Source organism: Rhinichthys klamathensis, unplaced genomic scaffold (genome assembly GCF_029890125.1).
Source record: "Rhinichthys klamathensis goyatoka isolate OS25496 unplaced genomic scaffold, OSU_Roscu_1.1 h1tg000051l_1, whole genome shotgun sequence".
Lineage (NCBI taxonomy): Eukaryota > Metazoa > Chordata > Actinopteri > Cypriniformes > Leuciscidae > Rhinichthys > Rhinichthys klamathensis.
In genome coordinates, this window is record NW_026606597.1 from 644,754 (window position 1) to 662,260 (window position 17,507).

Sequence of the window (17,507 nt, forward strand, 5' to 3'; positions counted from 1 at the left end):
ACTTTAAATATCACATATAAAATAGCCTCATATACAAAGCTGAATCATTCGATGACTTAAAACTAATGATAAAAAAAAAGATAAAGAGACCATGAATGATACAGTACAATGATAAAGTTGAAAGAAACTGATGTTTTTGTGTGGCCTTTCTTCCAGGAGAGAAGAAGAGAGTTTGAAGCCAACCTGGAGAAGTCTGGTCTTGAGCTGGAGACTGAAGATAAATCGGTGAGGTTCTGAGCCTCAGATGCCCCCTCATGGTTGCACTTCTATAATGGATCTTTTATTTTATTATTTAAAAAATATATCTTTTATGCATTTATTTTATTTATATATATGAGCAATATCACACGAGTAGCCGTGCGATATGGCTGTAGGCTATATCAGCACGGCTGTGATTCGGCCGTAGGTAATCACAGCGTGCTGATATACAGCCATATCGCACGGCTACTCGTCTGATATTGCATTTATACAACAGTTCGACGGCACACTTGAGTAAATAAGAAACAACAACGGAGTGTCTTTAAAAACCCTCTTTTGTGCAAAACTACTTCCTCCCGCCACGGATTCAAATCTCAAGTTGACAGTTTGACAGTTGAGCCTCCGTTACTAATTCTAAAATGTCACTTTAGAACTAGTAACGAAGGAATGTTGAGTCACTTCATTAAAGCTTGAGGTATTACAGTATGGTATTATGAGAGAGAGATCGACTAAACAAGTGTATTACCTGCATCTGATATAGCATTCATTCTTCAGGTCGATGTCCATGATATTATATCCAAAAATGATCGCTGAGGAAAGCGATATGTTCGTCATTGTCCTTCCCATGACAGCGCTAAAATAACTTCCTTGTTCTGGCTCACTCATAAAGTCTGTCTAATGGCGTAATAATGTAACTTTCATTGAAGTCCATATCACGATCCTTTCTCAATACCAAATACGGCATATTATTTATATAAAATAATATGTATTGTACAAAAATATTTAAATGAACAACAATAGCCATTATAAAAGACTATAGGAAATAAACATAAGCAAACAATTCACTCAAACGTACAAGCAGCACTCTAGTACAGGATTTAAGTGAAATATAGCCTAAATATAGAGTTATGAAACTTAAAGCTGCAGTCCGTAGCTTTTTGGGGTTAAAAATGATCCAAAATACATATTTGAGAAAATACATAACCAGCCAGTGTTCAAAACTATCTGCTTGCCTTAGCTCGATTCAAAACGGTAAGCTTGTAATAATGTTTTTAATTCCAGTGGTACTGGTGGATTACCGCGGGAGATTCGAGCATGTCTTTGCGTCATTACGTCACATCTGTACACATTAAGAAGGGGGGGGGAGCTGGGGGAGGAGTTAGGGGTCAAAAGACTTTGTGAAAAGAAATGTTTTAAGGTGCATTTTGAACATGGGCAGGGATGGGGAAGAGCGGACGTGGAATGGTAGACTGTTCCAAAGTACAGGAGCAATTGCAGAGAAAGCCCTGTCCCCAAAAGTCCACAACCTGGTGCGGGGGGTGACCAGCAGGTCCTTGTCAGAGGACCGCAGGGAACGTGACTGAGTATAGGGATGGAGGAGGTCACTGAGGTATTTTGGTGAGAGTCCATGGAGAGATTTGTAAGTGAGCAGAAGGATCTTGTAGGTGATGCGTGACTTGACTGGCAACCAGTGTAGCTGTTGCATGATAGGAGTGATATGCTGCCAGGGCTTTGTGTGGGTTAGAACCCTGGCAGCAGAGTTCTGTACATACTGCAGTCTGCTAAGGGCCTTAGTGGGCAGTCCAGACAGGACACCATTGCAGTAATCCAGATGGGAGGTGATAAAGGCATGAATGAGTGTCTCAGTTACTGAATCTGTGAGTGAAGGCCGGAGTCGTGAGATGTTTCTGAGGTGGAAGAAGGCCACCTTGGTGATGTTATTAATATGGGACCGGAAAGATAGAGTGGCGTCCAGAATGGCGCCCAGGTTGCGCACCTCAGGAGAAGGGGAAATGCAGCAGCCATCCACAACCAGGGCCAGGTCACCAACTTTCCTGAGCAGTGGTGCAGGGGCCACCACCATGAGTTCTGATTTATTACTGTTCAGTTTTAGTAGGTTTGTGGTCATCCATGATTTGAGTTCCTGCAAGCAGTTGACAAGTTGTGTGGGTGGGAGCTGGGAGGAGGGGTTTGTGCTGATATAAAGTTGAATGTCATCGGCGTCGCAGTGGTAATTGAGTCCATGTTTACGGATAATATGACCTATGGGTAGTATGTAAATGGTGAACAGCAGCAGACCAAGCACAGAGCCCTGAGGTACACCATGGTTGGCGGGTGCTGGATCAGAATTTGAGCCATTTAGGGCGATGAATTGTTTCCGGTCAGTGAGATAGGACCGGAACCAAGACAGTGTTGTGCCACTGAGGCCGATGAGCTCAGACAGGCGGTGGAGAAGGATAGTATGTGAAACTATCAAAAGCTGCAGAGAGGTCATGGAAGATGAGAATGGAGATGAGGCCGTTGTCAGCAGCCAGCAGGAGGTCATTAGTGATTTTGATGAGGGCGGTCTCAGTACTATGGTGTCTTCTTGAACCAGATTGGAGGGGTTCGAAAAGCTCATGGTGGGACATATGATCTTGAAGCTGGACAGCCACTGCGCTTTCCAGGATTTTGCTGAGGAAAGGGAGATTGGAGATTAGACGATAGTTGTTGGGGTCGTCTGGATCTGAGCCTGGCTTTTTGAGAGTGGGGATGACTGCCGCCATTTTAAAGCTGGATGGTACCACACCAGAGTTAAGAGATGCATTTATGATGTTTTGCATTGAGTGGCAGAGGATGGGAAGACAGGCCTTGACCAGGGTGGTGGGCATTGGGTCAAGACTGCTGGCTGAGGTTTTGGCTGAGATTACCAGTTTTGTTACTTGATCAGCATCCAGAGGAGAGAAGACGGATAGGCAGCACTGCGGTGAACCGGCAGCTGAGTGGTAAGAATCATGTTTAAGCAATGTAGGACAGGGGGTAATTCCAGGAGTCTGGAGCTGCTGGTGGATGGTGTCCACTTTCTGCTGGAAAAAGTCCAAGAACCTGGAGCAGAGGTCTGCTGCATCTGAGGGTTTAGTGGTATCAGGAGGGTGGAGAAGATGGTTGATGGTGGAGAAGAGCAATTTGGGGTGTTTTTGTTGGTTGCTGAGCAGTGTGGAGTAATACCTTGTTTTATTCTGGGAAAGTGCTTCTTTGTAATTCGTGACGTGTTCTTTAAATGCTTCATGATGGACAATGAGGCCAGAGCTTCTGTATCGTCTCTCAAGCCTACGTCCCATGGTCTTCATCCTGCGGAGGACGAGAGAAAGACGCATAACGCGTGATGAGAGGAGCTATAAAGTCCAGGCTGAGAGAGAGGGCACGGTTGTACTGTTCCACCATGCCATCTACTGTTTGGTTGGGGTGGTGGGTGGCAAGATTGATCGCTAAGGAGTCAGAGCTTTTAAAAAAAAAGCTTTTAAAGCTTTATTTAAACTAACAAACTTGCAGTTAATGCATTACTTCAAGGTGTCGTCTTTTGATGTGATTTCGTACAAATGCTGTTTTGTTATGCATACAGATACCTTGTTACGCATTTTCCAATATAACACTTCCCCTCTCAAAAAAATCTCCCCCTGCAGGAGTCAGATGATCGTAAGACATATTATCTGAAGATCCACGCTCCATGGGAGGTGTTGGCCACCTATGCGGATGTGCTAAAGATCAAGGTGCCCTTTAAAGCGAGCGATATTCCCAAAGCTCGAGAAGTTCCTCTGGAGTGGCTCACTCACCCTTTCCGGCTTCCAGATGGCATCATGAGGCCAGAGCCGGACTACTTCACTGCACCTTTTGACAAGAGCAAGGTTGACTTCTTCCTCATTGATGATAAGGATACGTTTTTTCCTCCCTCCACACGCAACAGGATCGTGTACTACATCCTGACCCGCTGCCCTTACTACAAGGAAGACCGTAAAGAGAAAGATAAGACGGGAATCAAACGACTGCTGAACAACGGCACCTACACCTCAGCTTATCCCCTTCATGACGTGAGTGTGAGATTTATGCACTTTTGCATTTTTGTGCTGTGACTTGTTTCTAATTTAGTATAGCTCAATCTAGAGCTCCATTCATTTTAATGTTATCTAGCAGAAGTTGTTTGTGGATTCCAGTGGATTTTGAATACATATTCCGTAATAATAAAAATAGAATATTAGTAGTAGTAGTAGTAGTAGTAGTAGTAGTAACAATATTAATAGTAGTAGTAGTAGTAGTAGTAGTAGTAGTAGTAACAATGATATTATATTATATTAAACCAAAGAAAACTACAAAGTTGAAGGGATCATGAATTGAGAAATTTTCCTTGATCTTTTGACATAAGAGGTATTACTATAAAAATATTCTGTAAGTTTCAGAACTTCCTCGTAATTCCAAAAACAGCTTTTACTGAAACCAAGCTGGCAAAACGACTCATTGGGTTTTGTCACATTATGACAATGCAATGAAAGAAGAAGAAGAAGATCAGAAGAAGAAGATCAATGCCTACTTCTAAATCATTGCCTCTTTAGCCCCGCCCACTGATTCACGCATGTCATGTTGTCATGTCAAGTAAATACGAAACAGACACAAACACAGGATTACTGCTCCAGCAACAAAACGATGCCTCTGAGGGTTTTGAAGTGCCAAGTTTTGGAAAAACAGAGTTTTTGCATTGCCATCCATGTGATCCTAACATTAAGAAAACGTGAATGAACTTTAATTTTAACGAAGTATCAAAAAGACACGGTTCGTTTGTTCACTTAATTTTTACTACGGATTAATTTTGAAACAAGGCACAGTTCGACACAGGCTTTTCAGTAGGGTTGGAACGAAGCGTCAACATAATCGATTACTTTAGTTGATTTGCGTGGAATGCGTCGCTTCGTTGTGCTGTTTATGTTTCCCAATGATGGCGGCTACCAGGCATTCTGAAAATTGCTCTTATTATTGCCCTTATCATTATTACAAAAAAATCGAGCCTAATCTAAAGTGTGGAAAGTCTGGAAATCTTTTAAACGGACGAAGCTGCAAGACGTGCAGCTCAAAAGTACTCTCTGCAACCGGTTACAAAGCATTGAACACTGTTGTTGGTTATTTAAAATATTTAATGGATGAACTTGCGCCTCGATTGGACTCATTTATTTAATTACGTGTTGTCGATCATGGTAAAACTTCACCGTTTTATGGACACCGCCATGTTTGACAATGTCGCTATGGTTAGTTAGAATGCGGTTGTGAACAATGAATGAACAAAACATTTCAGAATTCACACTTGTAAGCAGTTGCTGCTGTAAATCCCAAAAAGTGACTGTGAACTCAGCCATAGTAAAACACCTTTCCTAATTAGGCCTACACTGCATAAACCTTATCTTTTGTGATAAACAATATCATTAGGTAAAAGTTCATACATAGATTAGTTGCGGTTATTATTTATTTGTAAATTATTGGTTATTATTTATCAGTAAATTAATCAATGGATTAATCAACTATTCAGAAAAAAGCAAAAGATTCACCAGGAGTAAAATAATAATAGTTAAATTATTCGATTAATTGGGGGAAATAATCGATAGATTAATCGATTGAAAAATAACCGAACCCTACTTTTTAGAGAGACTGAAAATAAAAGATGATGCAGTGATGACTAAATTGGATCCGACAGTAATGTTGCAGTAACAGTGTTTTTACCATGTGTCACTATTTCTTTGTCTGATACAGATAGTATGTACCGAGTATTTATACTGTAGCGTTGCAGTCAAACTAAATAGTTGTGATTTGCTGTTATTTCATTTGCTTCAGCATTTATGGGGTTAATGCGTTGTATTATTGGATACGGAAGAACCAAGGGTGTTGCCTCCGAGGATGCAAGGGAGACAATGCCTCCACAAAAAATAAGATGAGAAAATAATCCATATTACTAAAATAAAACAACGCAAATATAAAAAAAGTGAAAAAATAATAAAAAGTGTGCAAGTCACTCGTTTTTCTAAAGTAACACTGTCCAACAGCGACACCCCCAGGTAAAGCCACTTAGATATCACTTAGATAGCACAGCCACTTAGATATCACTGCTTTGTCACATCAAAATCAATCTTGACATGGCCTGAAAACAGGACGACAGGCTTTTTAATGAGCAATCAGCTTGGGGAAATAAAGATGCATCTTTGTGTCTGTGACAGATAGTGTTTAATGAGCATGACTGATGATCTGAAAATAAGTTAACTTAAAAAGAGCAGTTGAACATTCAATACACAAATAAAATATATTGTTTAAATTCTACCTTTAGTTATTATTTTGGAATAAATGTAAAAATGCTTTAAACACTAGCTTGAGATTTTGATCTAAGCTATTCGCTGTAATCCTGAATAAAAAAGCTTAATTAAGCAACATCATCTGTTTTGTCATCAGTAAATAATTACAACAACACGTTTCATTTTATTTAAAAAATGTAAAAGTTTTTCACTTTATCGAAAAGGATGAACTATGATTAAGAATGACAGTGCAACAAACGATGGTACATTCATTCATAATTCGTAAAGTGTTTACATGAAACACCATAATTCATACTTTGTCAAATATAACTGTGGTAACTCCAAGTACTTAAACTTTATTTGCCACATCCAAGACTTATAAAGCATGCGTAATATGCATAAATGTTTCACATTGAAACAATTTTCGTAACAATTCCAGATGTAATGGCGGGGACGTTGAAAATAATTTTAATATGCAAAACTGTTACACCAATCATAGCAGTGGGCGTTTACTTCCAAGTCTTGAATTTTGAATTTTGAACTGTTTTAAAGAGAGAGTCAAAAACAAGAGAGTAAATAACTTATTACTTCTAAATTAGGATGTTTTTTTATGTAAAAATCCTGATAACATAAGTGGACCTCAGAGAACATTTATAAAATTAAAAAAAATGCAGCTCATAAACCCTTTAAACGTTTGTGTATATCTTTGGTTGACATCTATCTGCTGTTTGTTCCTCAGTGTCGGTATTGGAAGAAAGCACAAGACATGCAGTGTGAGAGTGAAAGGTATCACCTGTATAGCCACTGGGCTCGATTCCTCTGCTTCTACAAGGAGCAGCCACTCAATCTGATCAAGTGAGGACACTGCAGACAGGACATCTGAAAAAGAGTGCAATAACCAAATCTGGACAGACAGTTAGATGCTTTATCATTAGACTGCTGATTGCAAGAGTACAACTGAGTGAGGCAAAACACCTCACTTTTCTAGTGCAGCATATCAAACCAGCATTACATTTCCTGTTTGTATTTTGTCATAGGAAGTACTATGGTGAGAAGATTGGTATCTACTTTGCCTGGCTGGGCTTTTACACAGAAATGCTGTTTTTTGCTGCAGTCATGGGTGTGATCTGTTTTGTTTATGGTGTGCTCAGTTACGATGACAACATCACAAGGTTAGTGGCACTGGCAGGATATATTGGTCATATGAACAACACACATCTTTACCTGAGCCTCCTGAGTCCCATACTGTGTGGTTACATGCATTTTGTTGCCATTTGCTATTTGTAACTAATAGTGGCTGATAACTGTTAAAACTAAGCCTTCAGGAGCTTGTTTTGTTTCTTAATTATTGTGTACAGTCAGTGTGTTTTTGCAGTTGCACTCTAAATGTCGTTTTATTGACTAAGATGCAATATCTGTATTCTTTTGTAGACCATAACCTCTGATAGCAGCTATATACTTTCAGTCAAATGTTTCTCATTGTCTAAAGAATGTTTTATCAAATGGCATCAAAACTTGAAAATGAAAAAAGATTGAGTCGGTGTCAGTGAGTCAAGACTTGCCATACAATCTGTAATGTAATGTGAGGACAGAGGGACTCTAGAGGCTCGTACATTTGTTTTTCTTGTTTTCGGAACTATAAACGTTTATGGAACATGCTCATTGAATGTGATATTTGTTGTTAAGCCTGGTTTATTTGTGTCCAAGTTTTCCATGTTGTGGTAATTGCATTACGTCAGGAATAGGGGTAGTAGAAAATGTTGTCACAGAGATTTTCACTTCTGCATTACAGTAATATTTCTCCCCATCTCTCTCTCTCCTCTCTGTCTTTTCAGCAAGGAGATCTGTGGCCCAGAAATTGGAGGGATGATTGTCATGTGTCCACTCTGTGATAAAAAGTGTAGCTACTGGAAACTCAACTCAACATGTCTGTCCTCCTGGGTGAGAAAGCAAGTTTTAGATGCACTGTCCCTTCATCATAGACAGATTTTCCTCATATGTGATCCTTTTTTCTCAGCAATCCCATCTATTTGATAATGAGGGGACTGTGTTCTTCGCCATGTTCATGGGCATTTGGGGTGAGTGCACTTCTATTGTTCAAAATACTAGCTTAATAGCTCCATCTAGAGGTCATCAGATATATCTAGGTAGACACAATATCTAATGAGAGATTAGGAGTAACTGTGCATGAAGCATTTCAAAGTGTTCAAATTGTCACAGAATTTGTTCACTAAATAAATCTACAATGAAGGAGCATAATTGGTGTATGCTTTTTTGAAAATGTGTCTGTAATCACTTTAGGATAGTGATGCATGCTGATTATCCATTACTGAACTCTGAATTAATTTCACACAGGGCTCAAAATGAGCTCTGCTTATGCAGTGATTTGATTAATCAGCACTGTGTGTATATTCCTGCACCCAGTGCACTGTGTATTCATACATTTTAAAAATGTTTATTTAGTTTCTAAACTTTTGTAAGATTAACTCGAAGTACAATTATTTTAATAAGGAGGGAAACACTGTGTGACACTATGTGTGAAGCTGGTTAGATTTAAATTGAATTGATAGTAAGTTTGAGCATATACTCCTAAAGTGTATTTTCTCTTTCTTCTGCTCTGTTTGTCTCTTTCTTTCTCTGGGTGATTTGCAGTGACCCTGTTCCTAGAGTTCTGGAAACGGCGGCAGGCCCGTCTGGAATATGAGTGGGACCTTGTGGACTTTGAAGAGGAACAGCAGCAGCTACAGATCAGGCCAGAGTATGAGTTGAAGTGCACAGGCCACAGACTCAACCGCTTCACTCAGGTACCTGCAAACACTACAGCATGATTTAAAGGGTTAGTTCATCCAAAAATGAAAATTATGTCAGTAATTACTCACCCTCATGTTGTTCCAACCCCAGAAGACTTTCGTTCATCTTCGGAACACAAATTAAGATATTTTTGATGAAATCCGAGAGCTGTCTCACTCCTTCATAGGCTTCTAGGCAATTTCATTCTGCCAATCCAGAGAAGTTAGTAAAAACATCGTTAAAATAGTCCAAGTGACTACAGTGGCTCAACCTTAAGTTTATCAAGCGACAAGAATACTTTGTGCACAAGAAATAAAATTAAAATAACGACTTTATTCAACTATTCATTCTGTGTGGGCCTCTGACGCGAGTTCACGAGAGCGCCACGACGCATGCGCGAGAACTGAGAAGATGACGCTCACGATCATTTGATGGGAAAGTGTGAAAGGTAAGCCATTCATTTTGGGGCATTGGTAAAGGCTCTTTTACGTTTTCTCGTTGGTTTCTCACGATTCGGACATCCAGGAAATGCACACTTTAGAACCATTTTAAACACTACATCGAGGCCCATCTGCGTCATCTTCTCAGCTCTCGCGTTTGCGTCGTGGCGCTCTCATGAACGTGAGAATATAACGGGACAAAAAAATCAAAAGCAGGGTGAAGAATGAAAACTGAACACTTCAAAGAGCTTCTGTTAACAGGTCTTTTCAAGCATGTTGCTTTTTCAGATTTCGAATGCATGCTGATAACACTATGTTAATAGCCTTTGTCACGTGTTGATTTGCGACTGAGAATCTGCCTGATATGTTTTAAATAATTTGCATGATCCGAGTAAATATTTGCATTTGTCTTCTGCCCAAACTGGTTTTTGCCACATCATTTAACACATTGTCATAAACATGGCAAAGACAAGTCTTCTGCTGTGAAATCAGCCATTTTAGTTATTGTTCCATGTTCCATACTCCATTTAATTGTAATTTATGTCAGAGATTTTGTTTCTCAAGCATTCAAAACTCTACATGTTGTCTGGTGAGGATTTGCCACTTATACTACCGTTCAAAAGTTTGGGTTCAGTAAGATTTTTTTTAATGAAAATAATTGTTTTATTCCGCAGTGATGCATTGAAATCATCAACCGTGACAGTAAACTTTTACATTACATTGCAAAAAAAATAAAATAAATGCTGTTCTTTTGAACTTCCTATTAATCAAAGAATCCTGGAGAAATTAACAAAAAAAAAAACAGAAAGAAATTCACAGACACCAAACTTTTGAATGTTAGTGTAAATGTACTAAAAAAACGTTGGGCTCTTCAAATCCAGTCCTGGAGGGCCAGTGTTTTCCTGAATTTACCCAAAACAAGCCAACCACTGTGTTCAGAATAGCTTTTAAATCACAGACTAGTGTGTTTAATTAGGGTTGGAACTGAAGTCTGCAGTAGAAGAGTCCTGTTATACACCAACCTAGAAACGTTTATTAAGAACGTAAATGGGGTCGTTTTGGATTCCCTGTTAACTTTGAGAATTCTAAAGTTCGATTAAAATTAATTTATTCATCGTCTCATATATGTTTTTTATATGTTGTTTAATCATCATTTTTATTTACACAAAATACATTTACATGTTGTACCATGACTGCAGTTGCACTTAAACAAGTTCCGTTTATTTCTAAAGCACATTTACTACCGGCCGCCGGCCTACCAAAGTGCTGTACAATAATTACAATATAGATAGACAATAAATAACAATCAATCAATAATCACTTAAAACTCATTGTTTATTTCGGCTTTTACCATGTAATTTATCCTGTTTTTAATGTTTCTGAGGGCAGCTTTACACTCAGATAAAGTGGAAGCCGTTTTAATTTGGGTCGGGAGATTATTCCACAGAGTGGGGCCAGCCACTTCAAAGGCTCTATTTCCCCTTTTTTTCAAGCGGGTTTTGGAAATGTGAAGGAGGAGTTTGTTTCCCGATCTAAGTCCTCGCTTAGGAGTGTACGGGTGAAGTAAGTCCATCAGATAAGATGGTGCAAGATTATTTAAAAATTTGTAGACCAGTAATAGAATTTTATATTCAATTCTATACTGAACAGGTAACCAATGTAGAGATCTCAGAAGGGGTGTAACATGATCACATTTTTTACATCCCTTCAGGAATCTAGCTGCTGCATTTTGAGCAACTGGTAGACAGGAAATTTGAGTCTTTGAAACACCATAATATAGAGAGTTGCAGTAATCCAGCCGAGATGTAATAAAGGCATGGATAGCAACCTCTAAAGAGGCGTTAGAAAGAAAGGTTTTAATTTTAGAGAGAGAGCGAAGATAAAAGAAACTAGAGCCCACTACAGAGGCAATTTGCCTGTCAAATTTCAAGCCGTTGTCGATTTCCACACCCAGATTTGGCACTTGGGATGAAATAGCAAGATTTAAGAACCCAAGATTAGGTAAGTTTTGTATTCTAGTTTCAGAGGGGCCAAAGACAATAACTTCCGATTTATCTGAGTTTTTAGGAAAAGAACATTTTTTGAGAGCCATGATTTTACGTCATCCAGACACGCTGATAAACTATTAAGAACATGCTTTTTTTCCGTGGTCAAAGGCAGATAGATTTGCATATCATCAGCATAACAGTGGAAAGAAACGCTGTGTTTCCTAAAGATGGACCCCAAGGGAAGTAAATAGAGAGAAAAAAGAGTAGGTGCAAGAACAGACCCCTGAGGTACACCACAGGTTAACTTGTAGTACTAAACACTTGTAGTACTAATTGGCTTGCTGACACTCTCTTTATTCTAACAGGAAATGGAGCCTTATCTTTCTTTCCCCAGCAAGTGTGCTCGATTCTGCCTGTCTGGAGCAACTGTTCTCTTCTGGGTGAGTTTTCTACCAATTTCCTACACTGTTCTAGCTAGCTAATTTAAAGAAAGTTCAATCTGTTTAAAAGTCCCTTCTTCTCTTTGTTTTGTCAGACGTTTCTGATAGTGGCCTGTATAATGGGGGTGATCGCTTACAGATTAGCGGTTTATGCAGCATTCGCCAGCGTCATGAAGGACAGCCCCACCAGTAAGATCCAGCTTGTGGGTTCTCTCATCACTCCTCAACTTGCCACCTCTGTCACTGCTTCATGCATCAACTTTGTCATTATCCTCATCCTCAACTTCCTCTATGAGCAAGTGGCCATCTGGATCACTGATATGGGTGAGCGAAAACCGCATCCTCATTTCACACAAGAAAAGCAGTTTCGAGATATATTTATTGAGTGTGTTTGACATGTTCAATGCATCTCAAGCTCCGGAAAATCGCAAGTTTACAGTTTGTATAATTAATGAATTAGTCAAGTCAAGTCATCCTCATTTATATAGCGCTTTTAACAATGTAGATTGTTTCAAAGCAGCTTTACAGAGATAAACTTAATATAATTTAAGGTAACAGAGATTGGTTTGGTTTTATAGCGGTTCTTGAATAATGTTACTTTACAGCTAAAGTTAGTTTTGATTGATTCACTTCCGTTGAAATGATCATTTGTTATTAAATTAGGGGCTGCTAAGATGACACCATTCTCTCTAAACAGACTTTAAAGGTGCCCTAGAATGTTTTTTTTAATTATTTTATAATGTTTCCTGGGTTACCCTTATAATGTTAGTATGTTTTTTAGATAAAAAATAATCATAATTTAGAAATAAATGGCATTTTTCCTAGCCTGCTTTTAGCCTCTGATTTGAACACTCTGTTTGAAGGGGCGTGTCTGCTGTGGGATTTAGTGTAACCGCGGCCACTGCTGTGATTGGCTGACATGCTTGCATATGAAATAGCTACCCAGTACATGTGAAACTCTCTCCCGAATACTTTTACTACTGCTATTATACGTTTTTACTATAACAGCTATCGAGATTAACGAATCGTGAGATGTTTTTAAAGTATTTAGACCTATTCCCATCACATAAAATGTTGCTGTGATGAGCATTGAGCAGATGACAGTCTGTTGATCGCGAGAATGAAGATCTTATCATTGCAAAGCAGTTTCTGCACTCTCTCTGCTTTCACCAATGCAAACACGATGATGTAAATACAGTAAGAGCTTCGTTGTGCAGTAACATGCGTCATTGATTTCATAACGAGTTTGGCAAGTGTCCAGATAAACTCGCGCTGTGTGGAAAGATTGTTCTTTGATCGCTTTCTGTATATAATTTGTTCACAATTTAAATACGATTATTTTCATCCTACTAAAAGAAACGATGTGAAGCTGATATTTTAGTCACTGGCTTGACTTACTGATGCATAAACAGTATTGAACGATTTTGAGAGAAAGATTACCTGTCTGAACTTGAACAATTACACATCAGAAAGTGTTGCTTGGTAGCTCGATCGGAGGCCAGCTCTGTATTTGCCCAAGTTGAGGAAACAGTCGGTGAAATGTTTGAAAATTTCCAGAGAAAATAAAATTAACCCATTGTTTCTTCAGAGGCTCAGATGAAGGAACTAAAAAATACTTTTGTGTTCATGTGTACATCCACACTGAGCAACTGCCATGCGTCGGCTGCGCAGTTCCGCCTGGCATTGAGGGCTGGCATTATGCAAATATTTGGAGGCGTACATATTAATGATCCCGACTATTGCGTCACAGTCGGTATTGTGTGGAGAACCGACCGTTTTTCAGGGGTGTTTTTCATAAACGTGAATTAAATGAGAACGCGAAAACAGTCCAGTTTGAGATTCACTCTATGTCATGTCCATGCACTGAACTCTTGTTATTTGACTATACCAAGGTAAATTCAATTTTGAATTATAGGTCACCTTTAAACGCGAACCTGTGATAAACGCTGATGGCGTTCACATGCACATTAAGAATTGATTCTATAGTTATGTGCGTTTGAATATATGTGCGCAGGTTTGTAATTCCCTAGAAACCATGCCTAAACAGACTACTTGTTTTGCCTATACATTTTGATACAGAATTTTATTTTATTTTATCACTTCGGGGTTGGTACGTGAACCCTAATTTCCACAACGCTTTATCTGTAGAGTGGAATAGGGATCCTCCATAGGGAGAGGCTAGTTGGCACTTCAGCACTGCGTTGTCATCGGCGAAGGTCCTTCGTCAGATCTGAATACGGCCTGGATCGGGCAGGCTGCGGGAAAACCTTGGGATAAACAAAGACACTAAAAATAGCGTAGATGCCATTATTCTTTAAGAGAAGTGTTCCCAGTTCCGGCTGACCTAATCTATGCAGCCTAACATTGAATTATAGAAGTCGATAATGTATTATGTGAATGCTAGGTCAAAGAGATGTGTTTTTAGTCTAGCTTTAAACTGACAGAGTGTGTCTGCTTCCCGGACAATGGTAGGAAGACTGTTCCAAAGTTTTGGTGCTAAATAGGAAAAGGATCTACCGCCAGCAGTCGATTTTGATATTCTAGGTATTATCAACTGGCCAGAACTTTGAGATCGCAATAGACGTGAAGGACTATAATTAATGTAGTTAATGTAATTAATTACAGTTTGTAATTAATGTGTCCACTTTGTTTATTTGATGAGTAGCTGTCGTGTGTACTAAGCTGGATAATGTACTGTAGCCGCGTTTCCATTACCCTTCAAATTGCGCAAATTGAAATTGCGAATTGAAAATGCGCCCAATGGAAACACGTCAATTTCGCAAAAACTCGCATTTATCACAAAAATGTCTTTACGCTCGCATGACGTGGTTTTTCAGGCAGTTTGAAACAGGAATATTTCGCAAAACTGCAATGGAAACAGTTTTTTTCTGCATTTACAGGTCACCTGACGTAATGACACGGTATGTTTGGACAGAAGACGAGAGAGAGTTCTTTATTAAACTCATAAAATACAAAAGAATTACGAGAATACTTGATTCTAAACAACAAAGAAATGTCACAATTTATCAAGACCTTGAAGAAGATATGAGGGAGAAACACCCAGAAACACCTTATGCCGCTTCTCAGTATAAGGGGCTTTCCTTGCCAATAATGCTTGGATAACATGCCCACGTCTCCTTGATTAAAAATAATGGCTAGTGCGGTGGCTTTGATATATGTAAACCTACCAACATCCGTTGCCATGATTTTTGGAATGACTTATCGCGAGAGGAAAAAGTTACATTTTATTTGCATAACATCGGTTAATGGAAACGCAATTTCGCAATTTTTTTTATCGACATTTAGAAAATAATGCAAAGGTTTTGTGCAAATCTGTAATGGAAACCCGGCTTGTGATTATTACAAAATAACAATACGGTGTGCATTTATTTTCCGATAATGGCCGTTTGACTGTACATTATCCTTCACATATTTGCTCATCTGTACAGCTAAGCTGTATGAAAAAATATTTTATGAACTTCCTCTGTTTTTAACTCTCAGAGATCCCCAAGACCCATCTGGAGTATGAGAACAAGCTGACCATGAAGATGTTTATGTTCCAGTTTGTGAACTACTACTCTTCCTGTTTCTATGTGGCCTTCTTTAAAGGGAAGTTTGTGGGTTATCCGGGAAACTACAGTTATATGTTTGGAAAATGGACCAGTCTGAGAAATGAAGAGGTGAGACAGTCTGAAATATCAGTTCTCCAGAGGACCTAATGTTCTTCAGGTGAATCTCAAAATAAGTAGTTCTAACATGAAACATGCATTTTAATATTTAGTGTGCCCCCGGGGGCTGTCTGATTGAGCTGACCACACAGCTGCTCATCGTCATGGCTGGAAAACAGATGGTTGGGAACGTCCAGGAGGCTCTGCTTCCGTAAGCGTTATGAACTTTGACCTCTAACACTGACTTGGTTTTTGTTTTATACTTGCATATTTATGTCGTATATGTATTTTTAGAAGGTCAGAATGTAGTTGTCCTCTAGGCAATTTTCAAATCCAAGAAAACACATAATGGTCCCTTTGTGTCTGTGTCTCAGACTTCTCAGAAACTGGTGGGGCAGCAGAAAAGGGCGGAGTCATCCAGAAAGTACATACAGTAGATGGGAGCAGGACCACGATCTGCAGAACTTCAGCCAGTTTGGACTCTTCTATGAGTATCTGGAGATGGGTACGATTTTACACACGTACATGTTGGAGTTATTTTGTGTTGATATACCAAAACACTAGTGAATTAGAATTAGTGTACTAGAATTACTATTATTATAATTTATTTGTATTGTTTATGTAGTTGTGCTAAATTAAATAATATTGTATAATAAACTTAAATTTTTTTTTTACTTTACTCAGCAAGGATGCATTACATTGATCAAAAGTGACAGTAAAGACTTACATTGTTACAAATCTTTCTATTTCAAATAAATGCAGTTATTTTGAACTTTCTTTTAATATTTCAAAAAATATTAAGTAGCACAACTGTTTCACCATTGATAATAATAATACATTTTTCTTGAGCAGAAAATCAGCATATTAGAATGATTTGTTTTATTGCCATCAAATAAATAAAATACATTTTAAAATGGAAAACAGTTGTAACAATATTTCACATTTTTGCTGATTTACTGTATTTCTAATCAAATAAATGCAGCCTTGGTGAGCATAAGATACTTCTTTCGAAAGTATTAAAAAATCTTACTGACCCCAAACTTTTGAACAGTAGTATGTATTAAATATAGACTTAATATAATACATTTTGTTAATATAAATGAAAATATATATATATATTATATACTTTTCTTTATTATTATTATACATACATGCATACATAAAAAAGATATTTGTTATAAAAGAAGTCTCAAGTAAGGATCTGGATCTTCAAATCTGCTAGGGGTTTCTGTGAGCATTTTCATTCATTCATCAATTAAACCAGTTGTTTCCTGTGTGTTTTAAACAGTGATCCAGTTTGGCTTCATAACACTTTTCGTAGCCTCTTTTCCACTGGCCCCTCTTCTTGCCCTATTCAACAACATCCTGGAGGTGCGAGTCGATGCTTGGAAGTTTACCACACAGTTCAGAAGGCCAGTGGCAGCAAAGGCACGCAACATAGGAGCGTGGGAAGAGATCCTTAATGTGGTGGCCATCTTGTCCGTAGTCACAAATGTAAATGCAAACTGTTTTGTTCTGCTTTCTATTTAATTGACTCATCCCATAATTTTACTGTATGTGTAAAATTGGATGTGGCTTGCTTAACGTGCTCATTCTAAATATAGTTTACTGATTTTAGTGAAATCAAGCATTATTTCCACCATACTTAAAATCTATTGTGGTTTATTTTCTCCTCTCATTTGCACTTGAGGCCTTCATCATGGCATTCACCTCAGATATGATTCCTCGTCTGGTCTATCTGTACGCCTACCACCAAGGCAGCGAGGCCACTATGAGAGGTTACATCACCAACAGCCTCTCCTTTTACAACATCTCTCAGATCCCTGAAGATAACCTACCCGAACCTGGAGAAAACCCATCCTGGTTTAACAGCTCTACCATCACGACATGCAGGTTT

The 17,507-nt window shown here is 38.6% G+C and overlaps 1 protein-coding gene across 1 annotated transcript in view; it reads left to right on the top strand.

The window, feature by feature from the left end:
• ano5b (anoctamin 5b) overlaps positions 1-17,507 on the top strand; it is a 51,404-nt gene that overhangs the window by 24,753 nt on the left and 9,144 nt on the right. Inside the window, exons 5-18 of the mRNA XM_056247939.1 lie at positions 157-225; positions 3,642-4,046; positions 7,024-7,139; positions 7,322-7,456; positions 8,120-8,225; positions 8,302-8,362; positions 8,937-9,088; positions 11,868-11,942; positions 12,038-12,266; positions 15,444-15,622; positions 15,724-15,821; positions 15,985-16,115; positions 16,899-17,104; positions 17,301-17,503. Coding sequence (XP_056103914.1) covers positions 157-225; positions 3,642-4,046; positions 7,024-7,139; positions 7,322-7,456; positions 8,120-8,225; positions 8,302-8,362; positions 8,937-9,088; positions 11,868-11,942; positions 12,038-12,266; positions 15,444-15,622; positions 15,724-15,821; positions 15,985-16,115; positions 16,899-17,104; positions 17,301-17,503 — 2,165 coding nt within the window. The remainder of the gene's footprint in view (positions 1-156; positions 226-3,641; positions 4,047-7,023; positions 7,140-7,321; positions 7,457-8,119; positions 8,226-8,301; positions 8,363-8,936; positions 9,089-11,867; positions 11,943-12,037; positions 12,267-15,443; positions 15,623-15,723; positions 15,822-15,984; positions 16,116-16,898; positions 17,105-17,300; positions 17,504-17,507) is intronic.